The following is a 17,677-nucleotide window of genomic DNA, read 5'->3' on the forward strand; positions in this document are numbered from 1 at the left end:
ACTTACCTACTTAAGTTTTCCTTCCCTTTTTGTGATGGCTCTTAGAGATTTGCTTTACTTTTTTAAGAGGTCAGCTATTCATTTAAAAGGATATTTTTCATTTTTACCCCACATTTCTGTGTAATTTATCGCAAGAGAATTTTTGCCTTTTCTAGTCTGCCTTAATTTCAGACGTGGGAGGGTGAGTGTGGTTATGATCTTGAGAGAGTATAAAAAAATAGTAGTGACTTCATGTGAAATTTCCTCTAATTTAAAAACTATTAGATAATATTATTTGGAAAGGTAGCCTGGCATATCTTAAAATTTCAAATTGAGCGTTTTGAACCTAGTTCAGTAGTCACTGAATTAATATTTTTAAGCACAGGAATGACATAATACTATCACAACTATTTTAGTCAAATTTTTCTCTTTGCTGCAGTTACTAATAAAAATGATTATAGGGCCTCCCTGGTGGTGCAGCGGGTTAAACGCAGCGCCGCGAAGCTGTCTACAGCCTCTGCAGCACCGGTTCGATTCCCAACCGGCCAGGGAGATACCCACATGGTGCGGCAGACCTCTCCTGCCTCGCCCGCTGCTCCCCTCAGCAGTGTCTTTGGTCCATCTGCCTGTTCTGTTCCCCGCTCTGTCTCTGGTGAATCCTCTCACCCTCCCACACATCTGGCCTATACCCCAGATCTTGTATAAATAAATAAAAAAACTTTTAAAAAATGATTATAATACTTATTGGGCTGCACGTTGTACTATGTATTAAGTCATTTAAGCCTTGTAGAAGGTATGATCTATTATTATCTCTACTCTATCCATGAAAACTGAGGCATGGAGAGATTAACTTGCCCAACTAAACCTGACTAATAGGAGCTCCTAGATTTGAAGTCAGAGCCCATGCCTTTAATCACGTGTGTTTCCTTCATAAATATTACTTGACTGCCTGACACCTGTATTGTTCTCTGGAGAGTATTTAATTATTTAAAGTTTAAAGATTTTCTTTATTATCTGATTGCTATATAGGATTTTATTTTTTTGATCTAATTGAGTTCTCTCATATATATTTGTAATTATATGTTTTTAAATAGACTTTGATATCAGAATTCCAAAAGACTAATTGACCCTTAAATAATACCTTTGAGACTATTTTCCACTAATTATTTCTAACCCCATGGCCATTGTTCAAGAATTGTGGCATCTTCTCTTTAGCTTGAATATCAGAAGTTTTTAACTAAATATCTATATCTCAATTTCGAAAATGTATTGGATTGAAATGGAAGATAGGTCAGCAAAAACTTTCATCTTTGTAATTTAGTCATATATAAACAAAAATGCATACATTTTCAGATGTTTGGCTGGTAATAGTACCTGAATAAATTGCATTTTACTATTAAAAAATGAAAAAAAAAACTAAATATCTAGCTTTTTCCTTAAATTAGTGTTCTAGTTCCTAAGCAAATAACCCTCTATGTGAAATTGAGAAAGTAAGGCAGCCTTACAAAGACCTTAGCCTGGACCCTTAGACTAGTCAGCTTTGGTCTTTCTGTCTCTGACCTAACAACATGCTGAGCAGTACCGGGGAGTGTATTTGAGCAGAAATCCTTAGCAACTGAGGATTTAATGAAGTCTTCAACAGGCTGGTTCACTGACCCTGACCATTGAAACTTTTTAAGAAAAGGGTCTTGCTCTGGTCTTGCCAACCTGGAAAAAAGTTAATGTTTATCATACATAAATCATTTATTATCAGGATTTTATATTTTGTTTTTATAAATACATAGCCTCTGACCAATAAGTGGTGAAATGTATCAATCTAAGACTATAGAGGATGTGTATTATAAAGGCATAAGTAATTGAATGCCGCACAGTTTCAGCTTTCAGTGGAAGGGCTTGATTTTTCATGATGAATGTGGGTTACCTTGGGGTTAGGAAATTATTGAATAAGTTTACAACTCTTGATACATGTTGAAATCTTAGATTCCCGGTAAATGAAAAAATTAGTATTTAAAAAAAAAAAAAAAGTCTTATACCTGAATATAGTAGGGTCAATGTGAGCTAGCAGTGAACATCTTGAGATGATGGAGAAAATGTTGAGTAATTTGTTTCAGTGAATTGTTAGAGTTTAATTTTTGTAAGAGAGTTTTTTGTAAAATCTCCTATTTAAAACATGGGTTATATGTATTTTTTAAAGATTTATTATTTGTGCATAAAACACCTGAGGTGTAGAGAGGTGTCGGGGGGATGATTCACCACAGACAGAGTGGGGAGCAGAAAAGGCAGATTTACTGAAATCCACCACTGCTGAGGGGAGCAGCTGACGAGACAGGAGAAACCTGCTGTGCCACGTGGGTCAGCTCCCTGTCCGGGGATCGAATTCATGCCGCAAGGCTGGCAATAGCTTGATAGCTCTGTTTCTTTAATCCCTGCAGTACCAGGGAGACCCCTACATGGGCTGTATCTTAAGGAAATAATGAATGTGTGACAAAGACTTGGCCTTTGTCAAGGGCTCTACAGCACAAAGTACTGTTTAGAGGGAGGATGGCAATCAGGAAACAGTAGGCTTAGACATGCCATGATAAGTACCCTCTTTTTATGCTTGGAATCATGTCAGATATGGCCTAGACTGCCCCACAAGGATATGGATTGCAGGGACCCCAGAAAGCACTCTCATGTTCTGAACCTGGGAGTGTGATGTGCCCACAAAGAAGCTGCTATCCTTTCTGAGAGGGAAATACTTCTGTAGGAATATTCCGGAATACAGGTCATTTGAGTTTCCTGATCTCTTAGACAGAATCTGAGATCACTGCAGATTTATTGCACCGTCACATCCCAACACCATCTCTAACTAGTGTATGATTTGGGACAAGATACTTATAATGTAAGGGGTAGACAGGTCAAAATTGGTCCCCAGCATTCTAGACAGCCATGTGTGCCCTCACTCCTCACGTGGTGATTTCAGCACCTTCTTCCCGGACATGTTCTATGTTTGGTCCACAGAAGACTGCTCTTACTGTGAATTGAAACAAAATCTGAGTTGTAGATAAAACCAAAAAATTAAGGATAGAAAGAATTCTTTCCTTATTTCCAGAAATGAGTGTAGGTTTTGATAAGGGAATAGGGCTGTGAATAAATAAGCTTCTTCCTCTTCAGCCCGGAAGTACTTGAAGATCTGTGCCCTTAGATTTTAAAAGGAAATATATATTAGTTGAATCTGAAATTCAGCTTTCATTTAAAATTGTAATTTAAGCTGCCTTCTGAAGTATCTTATTTCTTTAGAATAGTTCTTCTGTGACAAAATTTCTCAGCGATTCAAGCTCTGCTCACAGTAAAGTGGAGCTTTACAGGCCTTTGGGGGTCTATGATTGGTGTCTATAGGCCCGCTTTGATTTGGTGTGATTGTGATTATCTTTGTTGAGATTTAAATACTATTAAAAATAGAAGGCATGTGTTTACTGGTAAGACACCAGGAACTTTGCAGAAGCTGATTATCTCCTTAGTAACATTCTTATTAAAATTGCCTCGTGAATGAAAGAGGCAGGCAGTCCTGCCGTCTCTCCCCATGGGTGTGTGGGCTTTAAGATGAATTTTGTCTTGCTGTCCCTTCTCCTTTTGGACTTAATGAAATGCAAAGAAAGAAAAGGTAACTGATCACGGAGACCTCTTCAGAAGTATAACTTTCTGAAGGCAGAGAGCTGGCCCTGAAGAGGGTGTGTGTGATGGAGTTGGCGTGACCTGAGCACACGCCGGTGCCCCCGCCCTCCCCCTATCCCACTTCGGACCCCGGGGCCCTAAAGGCTTGGGGTGCACAGACTCTCATCCCCTGGCAGGATTTGCCCCTATGGAATCATTTTTGCCTCCTTACTACTTCCCTCTTCATTTGCCTCTTTAGTCATCCTGACCTAATACATCCTTGTCTGGGGAGAATAAGTCCATTTTCAACTTCTAGGAATTATATGTAACGTGAGTCATCCTGTAGCACTGCAGAGATCTTCACCAGTATCTCATTCAAAAGTCATGTAGTCCTACTACATCAAATTAAAGAGCTTCTGCACAGCAAAAGAGACAATAACCAAAACAAAGAGAAACCCCACCGACTGGGAGAAAATTTTTGCACACAACACTAACGATAAAGGACTGATCACAAAAATCTACAAAGAGCTGATGAGACTCAACAAAAATGAAGAAAATAATCCAGTCAAAAAATGGGCAGAAAAGCTAAAAAGAAACTTCTCTGAAGAAGAAATGCAAATGGCCAACAGGCATATGAAAAAATGTTCAACATCACTTGTAATCAGGGAAATGCAAATCAAAACTACAATGAGATACCATCTCACACCAGTGAGAATGGCACATATTAAAAAAAACTAGGAACAACAAATGTTGGCGAGGTTGTGGAACCAACATTTGTTGTTGCTGGTGGAAGTGCAAACTGGTCCAACCACTATGGAGAGCTGTGTAGAGACTTCTTGACCTACTAAACATAGAGCTTCCATATGATCCAGCAATTCCACTCCTAGGTATTTACCCAAAGAATCCCAAAGGGATTCAGTAATCCCAAAGGGCACCTGCACCCCTGTGTTTATAGCAGCACTGTTTACAATAGCTAAGCTATGGAAGCAACCCAAATGCCCAAAAATAGATGACTGGATCAAGAAGATGTGGTACATATACACCATGGAATATTACTCAGCATTCAAAAAAGATAAACACATGCAATTTGCCACAACGTGGATGGAGCTAGAAGGGATCATGCTCAGCAAAATAAGTCAGAAAGAAAAAGAAAAATACCGGATGGTCTCACTCATAGCAGGAATTTAGAAAACCTAAATAAGAGACAAAGAAAAAGACTAATCAATACAAAGTAAAAATCAAAATCAACAAGCTACTATAAACCAGAGACACACTACGGGTGTGGGGGGAAAGGGGAGAGGAAGGACTAGAGTCAAAATAAGGGGGGGGGGTACAATTGTATGGGGAACATAACCAAAATGAAAATGCATACATTGTGCAAAGATGAAAAAAGATGTAAGAATTATATAAAATAAAATATTTAAATTAAAAAAAGTCATTAGTCCTAGTTATAAGTTCTGGAAGAGATGAATAAATATTTATTGAACAAATGAGAACAACATAAAGTTAATAGTTTGTTCACTTGCTCATTCAGCAAATAGGTTCATTCAGCAAATACTCACTGGGCATTGAGATGCCTCTGTGGGAAAAATCAGAGATCCCAACCTTTATGAAACCTCCATTTTAATGCAGGGAGACAAAAAAATAAACAATAACCTCAACAAATAAGCAAACATTTTTGTAAATGAAAGCGTGATAGTAAATGCCATGGGAGAAAAAAGCAGAACAGGGTAAAAGGAAATCAGTAGTGACCAGGCCAGCACAGCGAGTCAGCTACTCCGTGTGGTGTCAGGAAAGGCCTCATCCTGAAGAGGCTGAGCAAAGACTTGACAAGGTGAGAGGGTGAGCCTGAAAAATTTGTGGAGAGCATCGCAAGCACAGCCAGAGCTGTGTCCTAAGGCAGAGCATTTCTTGTGTCCAAGGAGACAGGAGGGCATTGGGGACCTGGGGGTGGCACTGAGCAAGAGGAAGCCTAGAGAGGCGTCTGGGGCCTAATTGTGAAGGGCAGAGCAGACTATAGTGAGGACTGTTCTCCCTGTGAGTTAGAGGATGTTGTAGAGTGTATTGTTTTTTGACAACTTTATTAAGATATAATTCACATACCATACAACTCAGTCTTTTAAAGTATACAATGCAGTGGTTTGTAGATATTCACAGATGGTGTTCCACCATCACGTCAATTTTAGGACTTTTCATCACCTTAGAAAGAATCCCCCTCCCCATCCCTAAGCAGCCGTGGATCTGAGTTCTGTCTCTGTCCATTCTGGGCCGTTCATATCAATGAACTCTTATACCATGTAGTCCTTTGTGAGTGGCCCCTTATATCAGTGCAGTGTCTTCAGGCTCCTCCATCTTGTAGCCTACATCAGCACTTCATTCCCTTTACTGTGAATATTTCATTGTTTTCACATGCCACATTGTGTTAATCTATCTTATCAGTGACGGACATTTGAGATGTTTCCACCTTTTGGCTGTTGTGGATGCTGCTGCTATAAGTAGTGGCATTCACGTTGTGTGTGCTGAGAGTTTGAGCAGCACTGTGACACCTGACTTACACCAAGCAGGGTTACCCTGGCTATCTAAATGAATATGGCTTGAGAAGTATTATTTATCTTAAATGTTCAGAATGAACATTTGTTCATTGTGTGACTGAACTATACCCATCATTCACCTGTAATGGACTGAGCCTCTATTCTAGTGATGTGTCAGGAACATATGCTCCTACATTGCAAATAAAATAAATAAGCATCTTGGCTTGGATTCTGAGCCTGCTTGCCTTATCACTTCGCAAGTCAGTCAGTATTAAAGTGTCTTGGTCTCTGCTGGCTGCAACTGACACTTTAAGTTAGCTGGGTGAGCTGAGAGGCCAAGAACCAGGTCCATGGGGGCAGAATTGTTCTAATAGGACAAATCCCTCTGTCTCCCCGAATTCAGGATAGAAGGGGAGGGGAGCAGGGAGGCCGGGTGAAGGCCATTGCCTGAGCCCAGCCTGGACTGGAGGGAAGATGGCACTTTAGTCTCCAGTGCTGCGAGGTCAGTACTTCTTCAGATTTTTTTTTTAAAGATTTATTTATTATGCATACACAGACTGGGGTGTAGGCCAGAGGTGTGGGGTTGAGAGGACTCACCACAGACAGAGTGGGGAGCAGAACAGACAGATCACTGAAATCCACTGCTGAGGGGAGCAGCAGGGAGACAGGTGAGGTCTGCTGTGCCATGGGGTCAGTGGTTCAACTCAGGCCGCAGTGGCTGATGGTAGCTTGATAGTGCTGAGACTTTAGCCCCTGCACCACAGGGAGGCCCCCACTTCTTCAAATGTTTAGCAGGGAGAAAGAAGAATCTTGCTAGAAGGTGACCTCTAGTCAGTAATCCTCTTACCACCAGATTCCCTTTCAAGCCAATACATGAATGCACGTAGTAGGTTCTCTGTAATATTACGGCATCCAGTTACACCCTCACTTGCTGTAAACCTGCAAATTAATTAGTTGCCACATTTTCTCGATTATTTTCACTCTACCTCGCAAAGACAGATGAAGAAAAATAGGTTTTTTACCATAGTAATTCATGCACATTGTCAAAAAAAGCTAAATATAAAAGTAAAAAATATTTATAATAACATCCAGCTCAGAGCTTACCACTGCTAATATTTTAGTGTATTTTCTCCTGTTTTTTTCTTTATCAAGAGATTTTTGAGTTTTGTTTGTTTTATTTTTTGTTTTTTATGTAATTAGGATCACATTGTCTATATGCTTTTGTATTTGTTTTTCTCACTTCTAATGATATTGACCATGTTTTATAAGTTATTTAAGATCATCTTAGTGGTCATATAATTTCAATTTTAAGGGTATGTTTTTGTATACTGTTACTATTGGACACCTTATATATTAATAAACTCTTGTCCCATTTCTGATTTATGTCCTTTAAATAAAAATACAGCAAGGCAGTCTCAAATACAACCAGTAGATGTGTAAATTGGTATAACTTTTATGGAAAACAATTTGACATTATATATTCAGTGGTTTGGAGTTGAGTTCATGGCTCTTGTTGAGATTTTGTTAGTTTCTTGATTTTTAAGAAGCCCTTGCTCAATTGATGGAAATATTGTACTACCTTGATTGAGGAAGTATTATGCAACTTTATACATTTGTCAAAAATCATCAAAGGATGCCCTTAAAATTGTTGCATTTTATTGCCTATGATTTATATGTCAATTAAAAACTGAAAAACAAAACACTGTAATATCAAACTGATACTTTTTCGGTGATGCAGTGTAAAAGATAAAAAGATAACTTAGAAAGTAGTAGTTTTCTCACTGTGTAACTCCATGTTATATAATGCCATGCCCTGGAACTACCTGCTGGTACTAGCTGTATTATGTGTGAGTCATATGTTTTGAAAAACATTGATCCATAGCAATTCCTAAGAGAGTTATGATGACATTAAGAGCTAAAATTTACTTAGCAGATACCATATGCTAGACACTGTTCTAAAATCATACCTGTGATGTCCAATAAGCTAGCCACCAGCCAGTATAGTTACTGAGCACTTGAAATGTGACTAGTCTAATTTGAGGTGTGTTCTAAAATACATACCAGATTTCAAAGATTTAGTATCCAAAAAAGTATAAAATATCTCATTAATAATTTTAAGCAGGTAATAATTTGAAAATATAGGTTAAAATCAAAAGTGCTTTGAAAACCTAATTTTATCTGTTTCTTTTTACTTTTTAATGTGACTAGAACATTTAGACACAAGCAGTTCATATTTGTGACTCACTTTACATTTCAGTTGGAGAGTGTTGCTTTACTTTTTTTGTTTAGTTCTCATGAGGAACCAAGTTGGTATTTTTATTATTATCATCAGCTTCATTTCTCAGATGAGAAAAATAAGGTAGAGAAACTTTAAGTACCTTGTCCAAGGTCTTAGAGTTAATAAATTGGAAAGGTGGAGTTGAACACACAGTTTATTTCCAGTAGGGGCACCTTGACAAGCAATCGAAGTAATATTTTAGGAAGATTTGTCTGGCTTTGATTTTTTTTTTTAACCCCTTGCTTATAAATGTCACTTGCAGTGAGGCAGACAATATATGTTTTTATGTGATGCTTTCTGCCTACTTGGAAATATAAACCAATGCAGGGCAAAAATAGTATAAAGTAAAGAATCATTGAGTTTTAAGATTTTTTGTCATCTAAGAATGAGATTTGACAATGTTGCTTTTTTTTTTTAATTTATTTATGCATACAAGGACTGGGGTGTAGGCCAGAGGTGGGGGGTTGGGGAGAGGATTCTCCAGACACAGAGTGGGGAGCCAAACAGGCAGATCTACTGAAACACACTGCTGAGGGGAGCAGCGGGGAGACAGGAGAGGTTTGATGCGCCCTGTGGGTTAGTTCCCTGACCAGGGTTCGAACTCATGCATTACCAGGGAGGCCCCAGTGTTGCTCTTTGAATGAAAATGATTAACTCAGTGAATTAGTGGCAGCTGTTAGTTTCATCACTACCTAAGACAATGCCTAATTGTTGATAATAGTGTAATACTGACAGAGTTAGTCAGTGACATTAATGGTTTTTTGTAATAGTATACAGTTTAGGGCTTGGAAGATGGGATTTTAGATTTCTGTAAATAAATTTGCAGCTGGGAGGAGGCAGATTCCTATCATCAACAGGTCCTTATAGATTTCTACCTAAACAAGTAACACTAGAAACTTGGATCTTCTCCTGTAACCAAGAGTTGGTTCCTCTCTGAATTATTTACAGAAAAATTAGGATCCTGTGACAGAATTTGCATTTCAAAGGAAGAGGAAAGTTGAGGGCATTCTTCTTTACAGTGGGCATTTCAGGATCAGTTTTGAAACTGTGGGACCATTACCATCTCTGCAGAGGTTTGGGAGAGTCTTTCCTCCTGTGGCCCAAGTGTAGCGCTGACAGGGCTGTGATGAGAGTAAGCCTGTCACTGACAAGCATTTACTGAATGCTAATTATTCAGATGGTTCTGTGCCAGGTGTCAGAGAGATAACATGTTTTATATTTTTAAAGGTTTCAATGCCTCCTGGGAGAGTAGGCATATCAATGCATTTTTAAAAAACTGAATTTAACCCAACATTTGAATCTGGGCGTGCCCCCGATTCCAGTGTATTTATGCACTGGAACATACTTATATATTTTTTAATTAAAAATAGCTTTCATTACAAGGCAAATTCATAATACTTGCACAGAAAAAAATTGAATACTGTCAAGTAAAAAGAAAATAATAAAAATGTCCATATTCCCCCATCTTATCACAGATGAAATGTCAGCATCCTGAGGTATTACTTTTTAGACTTTTTTTTTCTGTGTATGTGCACACTTTTATTTCAAACTGAAAGGGAATATACCCCATAATGCTTACTTCTGTCATTTTTAATGATGGAATAGCATCTCGTTGTCTGATTTTGCCACAATTTATTTAACCAATCCTCAGTTTTTGTTCATTCCACAAATATACCACTGATTATTCCACTGTATACTTTCCCACCATGCCTTGGGCACCTGACTGAGAGCTATCAGCTATCATATCATTGCTTGATATGATTCATAGTTTTTCACTCTTGTAAACAGTGTGGTAATAAATAACATCTCTGTACATCCTTACACGTGTCCATTGTTCATGTGAGGTGATCACTGAGCATATAACATGCTAGACAGGCAGCCTGCTGACTCTTCGCATGTATTAGCTCATTTAATCTTCATGTCCAAGAGATAATTTTCAAATGAAAGAACAGAAAATGGAGAAATGAAGTAATTTGCCTGAAGTCATATAACAAGCTGGAACTCAAGCTCAAATTGGTGTGGCCCTGGATACCACGCAGCTCTAGCAGTGTGGAAATGAAGTAACTGCATCAGAAAGTATAAACATTTCCAAAATGCTAAACTACTCATTTGCCAGTCAGAAGTTTTACCACTGTCTACCTTGCCACCGCTGAGGTCAGCTACTCCTGCCTCTTCAAAATAAATTTAAAAATCATTCCTAAGTGTGGAGAAGGTTGGTTTAAAAAGTTTTCTTCTTGGAAAGAAAATATTCAACTTCACCTAGCTCTAGCCAGCCTCTCCTGCCTAAGAGAGATAAAAAGGAAAAACTCGTGAGGTTGATAGTACAGAGGATTCAGCTCATTGAAGTCTTAGCACGGGATTATCCCTCCCAGCGCAGCACCTCCGCCCTCCGAAGGCCTGGCTGCACTTCCTTTTACTTGGTGGTTCCTGCCCACTAGCAAGAAAATATTAGAAGGCATACCAAGGGCAACAACACAATTTGAAGAGACAGAGCAAATGTCAGGCCCAGGCATGGCAGGGATGTTGGAGACTCACTGGGAAATTGGAACAACTGTGACTGCCGCGGAGGCTCTGCCGAAGAGGGCTGAGTATGCAAGAAGACGTGGGTAATAAAAAATAAGTTTTCTTCAACGCAAATGCAGAAAAAGAAGAAGCAAATAAACTGGGGTGGGGAGAGGGAGATCAATAACTGAGCAGGACAGAAATAGAGACACGCGGTAGGTGCCAGTCGGGTTCCTGAGCAGCTGCTCTTCCAGATTTCAGGCCCTTATAAGGCGCTGATCTCGGCAGCCCAGTGCCCAGTCTCTCCCCTCTGGGACACTTTCTTTTGCTTAAGGTAGTTTGAATGGGCTTGTGCTTCTTGCAGCCAGAATGTCGATTTTAGGAAAATACTGTTTTCTTACAAGTTTATAGGATGTGCCTATTTGTATAGTGTGTAAGACCCACCATATTGTACTTGCGTGTTTGCTTCAGAATTTGTTGGTTAAACAATAATTAACTTGGAAGGAACAGCTCAAAAATGCTAACTCTGTGTAGTGGCTCAAGAGTGACTCATTTGCTTCTCTATTTCCTGTATTATCTGCATGCCTATGTGTTTATGATCAGAAAAAAATACTAAAATGTTCTGCGAGTTCTAAAAAAGCCATCCGTGTGATGCTCCTGGGATTATTAAGCAGCAAGTAGCCGGTTTGCTCCCCTCAGTGCAGGCCCACGACCTGCCCCGTGTCGCCCTCCCCAGCTCACTGACGCGCCTTCTCGCGGATGTCATTAGAAACCGGGGCTGAATGGGGCCTGGTATTTATAAATCGCTTTCCGGGCCTCTGTGGTCTTCTGGAAGGCAGTGTAGCGTAGCAATTAAGGCACAAACGCCAGTGCCAGGTGACTTTTTTAAAGTCCCAGCTTTGCGGGGTGTCCACTTATATGACCTTAGGCAAATTGTTTTAACTTTTTTGTGCCTCCATCTTCTCAACCATAAAACGGAGGCAGTAATAACTGCACATGGCTGTTGTAACAGCTGGGTTATATACTACAGTGAAAGGCTTAGAAGAGAATCTGCCACAGACAAGCACTCAATAAATGTTGCTTTTTGCTGCTGCAATTGTAGTTGCTATTAGACTCAGGGAAAGCAAGTGAAAGCAGACGTTGGTGACTCATCACACCTCTTCACCCCCCATCACCTCACTCGGGAACCCCTCCTTTCTCATCATGCAAGAGCGGGACTAGACTGTCATCCCAGGTGGGACTTTCCGGGCAATGATAAAAGTTACTATAAAGGTAGTGCCAGCGCAGAGACCTCTGTGGTTCTGAAAAAAAAACTGAGTGGTCAGTTTCCATCTGTGCTCACTTAGAAGTTCCCCTGTGAGGCCACCAGCGTGAGTTCCCCTATAACGAATGAGCTTGCGCAGACTTCGGTCCCCAGTTGCTGCAACCAGGGTCTGAGGCTGGTTTCGTGGGTGTGGATGTGGGTGTGGGTGCGCACGCCGGTGGCCACTATTGCTGTGGCCGCTCTGACAGATTGGTGTGTCTTGCGTGTCACCACATCATATCAGATGGTGACCGCCTCGCAGACCTCTTTGCAACTGATACTGCAGGCAGCTCGGTCCCCAGGAGCCCAGGACCTGTCTCTGGCGCCATGGTCTGGCCCGTCGTCTCTCCCCCACGATACCCCGGTGCATGCGTGACACTGGAAACACAAGGAATCCCGCTGGTGGCTTCTTTGTGCAGGTCTTCTCAGCGGGAGAGGAAAAGGGACCGAGGACCCTGCTTGCTAGGTCTTGCTTTGCTTTGCTTTGCTTTTTGTTTTTCCCTGAGTGAAGTGCCCAGCGCTCAGCTGGGAGCTGGGAAGAGTCGCCACGTTTTCAGCTGCAGTTTCGTGGTTTGGAAGCGAGTGTCTTAGGCGGGAGCAACCTCAATGGCATTGGGTATAATCAAGGATTTATATCTTAATTCAGTGTCTCCCAAGGTCTGTTCTATGGATAATTTGTTCGGGGAGATAGTGATAGATTTTCCATTTAAAAGGGATTCCTTAGCCACTCACTTTGGGAAACACTTCATCCTTCTCTTGGCAGGTCACAGGTTACATTAGCTTGGTAAAGGTTCTGAGAACCTCCGGAGTAAAGACCCCGTTCAGCTTGTTTTTTCCTTTATTGTAATATATGTGAATGTGTAAAAAGAGTATTGTAACATGTAAGTCAGAAAGTCCAAGAACCTAACGAACGCCCCTGAAGCTTTTCCCCGACTCAACACCTGGACGGCCCGGGCGCTGCCTGCACCGCATCCCCGCTGCTGCCCCGCAGGACGCCCCTCCATGGTGTGTTTCGTCCCCTTGCTTCAGTGGGGGGGGGGATTGCCCCTTTATTACGTATCTATGAATTTCTGACGACTGTGTTATTTTGCTTATTTTTGAGCTTTAATTAACAGTGGCGTCAGGCTACACTCAGCGCTGCCTCTCGGCGCCCGGCGGCTCCTCCGGGCTTTGCTCTCTGTCAATACCGCGCCGTTCGCGTCCCCACGCCCCGCCTGTGGACACGCGCGTGTGTCATCTTCTTTTCTTTGGTTTGCTGTTACTGTTGCAACTACGGAAGAGCATCAGGCGGACACGAAAGCCCAGGATTGTTACAGAATGTTCCGTCCACCTGTTTGGGCACGTTGGGAGCTCGCAGGAAGGTGCGTGTGGACCAGCCGCTTCAGGCAAGGGTCTGTTCAAAGCAGGAGGCGCTGAGATTCAGAGAAAATAAGATGCCCCTGTCTTTGAAGATCCTATGGTCCAGCGATCGAGTCAAACAAACAAATCTGTGAATCACAAAGTGCGGAGGACAGTAGTAAGCGTAGGGAAGGCCGCGTGGCTGAGGAGAGCTCCTGCAGGAGCGGCCCAGGAGTTGGGCTTTAGGAGAGGCATCGTTCCTTGGCTACGTGCCAGGCGCGGGCACACTTCTGAATGACACGTGCAAAAGCAAAAAGGTGGGGGACCAAAGCGGCTCCCAGAGCAGTGAGCTGAGGGCACAGAACGTTTTTCGTGGGTTTTTTTTTTTAGCTTTTAAAAGTTCCCTCCTCTCCTCTCTCCCACTCGCCTGCCCAGCGCCTCCAGCTAAGTGCTCAGTGGTAACCGGAAGCTTGTTAAGGCAGATCTTTTTTCTTATCATCTTCCTTCAAGTGTTTTTTTCCATTACATTCACTTTTTTCATTACACCCCTTTTCAATACACCCCATTTTTTCATTACACCCCTTTTCAGATTTGATTTTAGATTCCTTTAGTGTCTTTGGTATAACAAGAAACTCGGAAGCAACTTCTATTTGTGGAGTATCAAAGAGAAGGGGGGGTTGGTTGTACATGTAACCTGCTTGGAGCACTGTTGTTGAATTCAGTTACTTTAGTAAAGACCATGTGAAATGCTGTGAGGGGTGGCTTCTAGCCCTTACCAAAGACTTAAAAGTAAAGACACTCATTTTGCAGCATGTGGCATAAGATTTTTGAATTTGACTTTTTAAAATAAGGGCTTTTTTCTGCCCACCTTCCTTCTCTCCAGAGTCAGAGAGGTCTGTCCTTAGACAGCGCCAGGCCAGCAAGTGGGGGTGTGGGCCCGCTGAGCTGGCGCCGGCACTCTGTCTGGGCATCTTGTGTTGAGGCTGAGACGTGATCTCTCCCGTCTCTGGCCGGAGCCCCTTCAGGTAGGAATCATGACAGGTGCCCCTCGTCCACCTCCCAGGGCCACTCCGTAGTGGATGCCTGGGAAAGAATTTGTTCAACCGTTCTGGCCTGAACCGAGTCGGACTACAGCGCCACAGGAGGAGGGTTTTAATTTGCTTTTTAAGAGAACTGATTATAAGGCCTCCCTGGTGGCACAGGGGTTAGAGTCTCAGTGCTATCAAGCTATTGCCACTGCAACATGAGTTTGATCCCCAGCCAGGGAGCTACCCACACGGCACAGCAGACCTCTCCTGTCTCCCCACTGCTCTCCTCAGCAGTATATTTTGGTAGATCTGCCTCCCTGCTCCCCACCCTGTCTCTGGTGAGTCCTCTCATCCCTACCCCCACACCTCTGACTACACCCCAGTTCTTATATGCATAAATAAATCTTTAAAAAAGAGAGAGAGAGAGAGAAACTGATTTTAAAACAGCTCTAGAAAAGTCATTGTTGTTGTTTTTTATGATCTAAATTTGGGGGACAGATACCAATATGTTCATCGCCCATAATTTGAAAAGCATTCTGCAGTGACTCACCAGAGTCCCCAAATAGATACTTTTTAAAAGTCACAATGGCCCCAGGAAACGAAATTAGGCTTGGCAAATATAAATAGTAAGTGTTTTCTCTTTGCAGTCAAGAATGTGGAGTCCTGATACCCAGAGGAGGATCTTGAAGCATAATTTCAGGAAAGTCACTCCTTCCTTTGCACATGCAGCAGGATCTAGAGCCAACCAAAGGTCGCCTGATAAATTGCTATTGGGTTTCTCAGCACCGTTAATTACTACTTAACCAGTTCTTACCAAAAGTCACTAATCAAAGACATCTTGTGTAATCTTTCAAACAAAACGCAAGGCTACCTCATTTCCTGACACTTTTTTCTGACCGCCAACTGTCTTTACTTTCTGAAGAGGAATAATAGCATCTGTTTCATAGGTAGATACACACACACACACACACACACACACAGAGCTTCAGGCAGTTCTCGGAACAAAATAAAATACAAACATCATTACTAGGCCACATTTATGAAGGGCCTTGAATTTTAATCTACATTATTTTCTAAGCAAAACGAATATTTTAAAGCCGGGAGAAGTCTTATAAAGGGGAGAGTAAGCAGTGGAATCTACTCTGTATTTTAGAAAAGTAACGCTGGTGTCACTTTCGGGTCTGCCTTGGATGAGGGAGACGTTAGGGCCACGAGCAGCTACAGGACAATAGAAAACTGGTGCTTGAGTGACGTGGTTCTGGGCTCCTGGCTAGACATCTCAAACCTGAAACACCAGCCTTAACAGCTTTTGCAAGTTTATTGATTAAAAAAAAAAAAACATAGCGAAACCTGGGGCAGAACACCAAGGGGCTCTCCCTCCAGTCAGGAGACGCCCGTGCTGGACCCGCGCCTCAGGCCAGTGCTGCCTGTTACCTCTTCGTCGGGTCACTTGTCAGGAGCAAGATCGTCCATGTTGGGAGATGCTTTTTTTTGCTTTTGAGTAACCTCAAATCTACTGATCAGTTTCCTAGAGGAAGTTCTAGCTTCTGGACTGCACAGCCGGGGCAAGGAGAACGCTCAGATAACGGCGAGGCCGGCGAGCCGAAGGTGAAATGGTGCCAAGCGAGGATGGCGCGGCTGCCCGCCCGCCCGGGGCCCCCCTGCGCGGAGGTGATGGAGAAGAGCGCGGGCTTCTTGCCCATGGCAACCCGTCTCCAGGTAGTCCTGACTCCTGAACTCTCGGCACAGACACCAAGACTCCCGGTGAGGAGCTGGGAGTAAGTCTAGGCCCTTCCCGAACCCCTTTCTCGTGGTGTTTTTAGCCGGTGAGGAGATGTGTTGCTTGTGTGTTTAACAGCACAGTCACTCCAGCTCCTGATGGATGTCGTTTGGCTCTTACTTGAGAAGGGGGTTCTCGGAGCTTAGGGGGTGGAGCAGAAAAGCCACTGTCCGAAGCTCTGGCCTCCTCTCTTCTCTGGACCCGTTACTTTTCATTAACCACATTCCCGCAAGCTCACTTCTGAAAACTCCTTGTGTTCCTGTAGAGAGCCAGCCACAAATTGTTGCGCCCCCGCACTGCAGGGCTCTGCGGCGCTGGGCAACCATGTATGACTACAATAAAACTTTGTGAAAAGATACAGATGATTTGTTTTTGGTTCTTCGGGATTAATAACCATTTATGGGAATTCACGAGAGCAGACGGGTGCGCCTTTATACCAAACATCGAGAGGGCCTGGCCGCTCCCCAAAGGACGTTTCAAGTGTGTCAAGGCAAATAGTAAATTCTGATGTCACTTTCTCTTCTCTTGAAAGCACTGGAAAGTCATGACATTGTTAAAGCCCTGATGTCATTCTCAAAACACAGCCAACGCCACAGCACAGTCTCCCCCAGTTCTCTGTAAGTCCTTTTATATAGTTTTTGCCTCTTTCATGTTGATGAAAAGTCTGTCAGGCTCAAATCTAGGTCACGTTTAGTGACTTTAGGAATGTTCTTCAGTCTCTGTGGCTCAGTTTACTCATCTACACAACGAGTGTCCTCAAGTCCCTTCCTCCAGGGTGTGAGGATTAGCGAGGTAATAGGCGCAGCGCAGAGCGCTCAGGACACTGGCACACTGCGACATGGATACAGTCTGACTAATTATGGTAAACAATTCGTTTCCTGATTCCTGTCTCTAAAGTTGAGGATACAAAACCACTACACAAGATGATTGGATTCCTGTCAGCCCCCATGTAGGGGGTTAGCAGTTCAAGAAATAAAGGGAGAAGCTGAGAGGTCATTCTGGCCAGCCCCCTGCCCCGGCCTCTCTTCGGTTCTTTCCCTCCCGTCCTCACATGAGCCCCAAAGCTTTCGTCCCGCCGATTACGAAATCCAAAAATCTTGTTTTGCTTTTGCAAGTCCCTTTGGAACTTTTTTTTAAGTTGCTTTTGTGTAAAAAGTGAGGCTGCCTTCACTTAGGGAGGCAGTATTTTAAATGCAGCCGTTGACAAGTTATAGAGTCTTCAAAGGACGAGCAACCCCTCCTCCCGGAAAGATCGCCCCGCACGTCCCTTCTCGACAAGCTGCCCCTTTGGAGTAAGACACAGAG

The 17,677-nt window shown here is 42.5% G+C and overlaps 1 protein-coding gene across 1 annotated transcript in view; it reads left to right on the forward strand.

The window, feature by feature from the left end:
• The window catches only part of VPS45 (vacuolar protein sorting 45 homolog), a gene marked incomplete at its 5' end in the record, with an annotated part of 53,300 nt that extends 37,030 nt beyond the window's left edge, over positions 1-16,270 (forward strand). The window contains one exon of the mRNA XM_084243791.1: positions 16,117-16,270. Within this exon, the coding sequence (XP_084099917.1) occupies positions 16,117-16,204 (88 nt within the window). The 3' untranslated portion in view covers positions 16,205-16,270. The remainder of the gene's footprint in view (positions 1-16,116) is intronic.
• Between the last annotated feature and the right edge of the window lie 1,407 nt (positions 16,271-17,677).

The sequence above is a fragment of the Talpa europaea genome (assembly GCF_964194135.1).
Source record: "Talpa europaea genome assembly, chromosome: 9".
Lineage (NCBI taxonomy): Eukaryota > Metazoa > Chordata > Mammalia > Eulipotyphla > Talpidae > Talpa > Talpa europaea.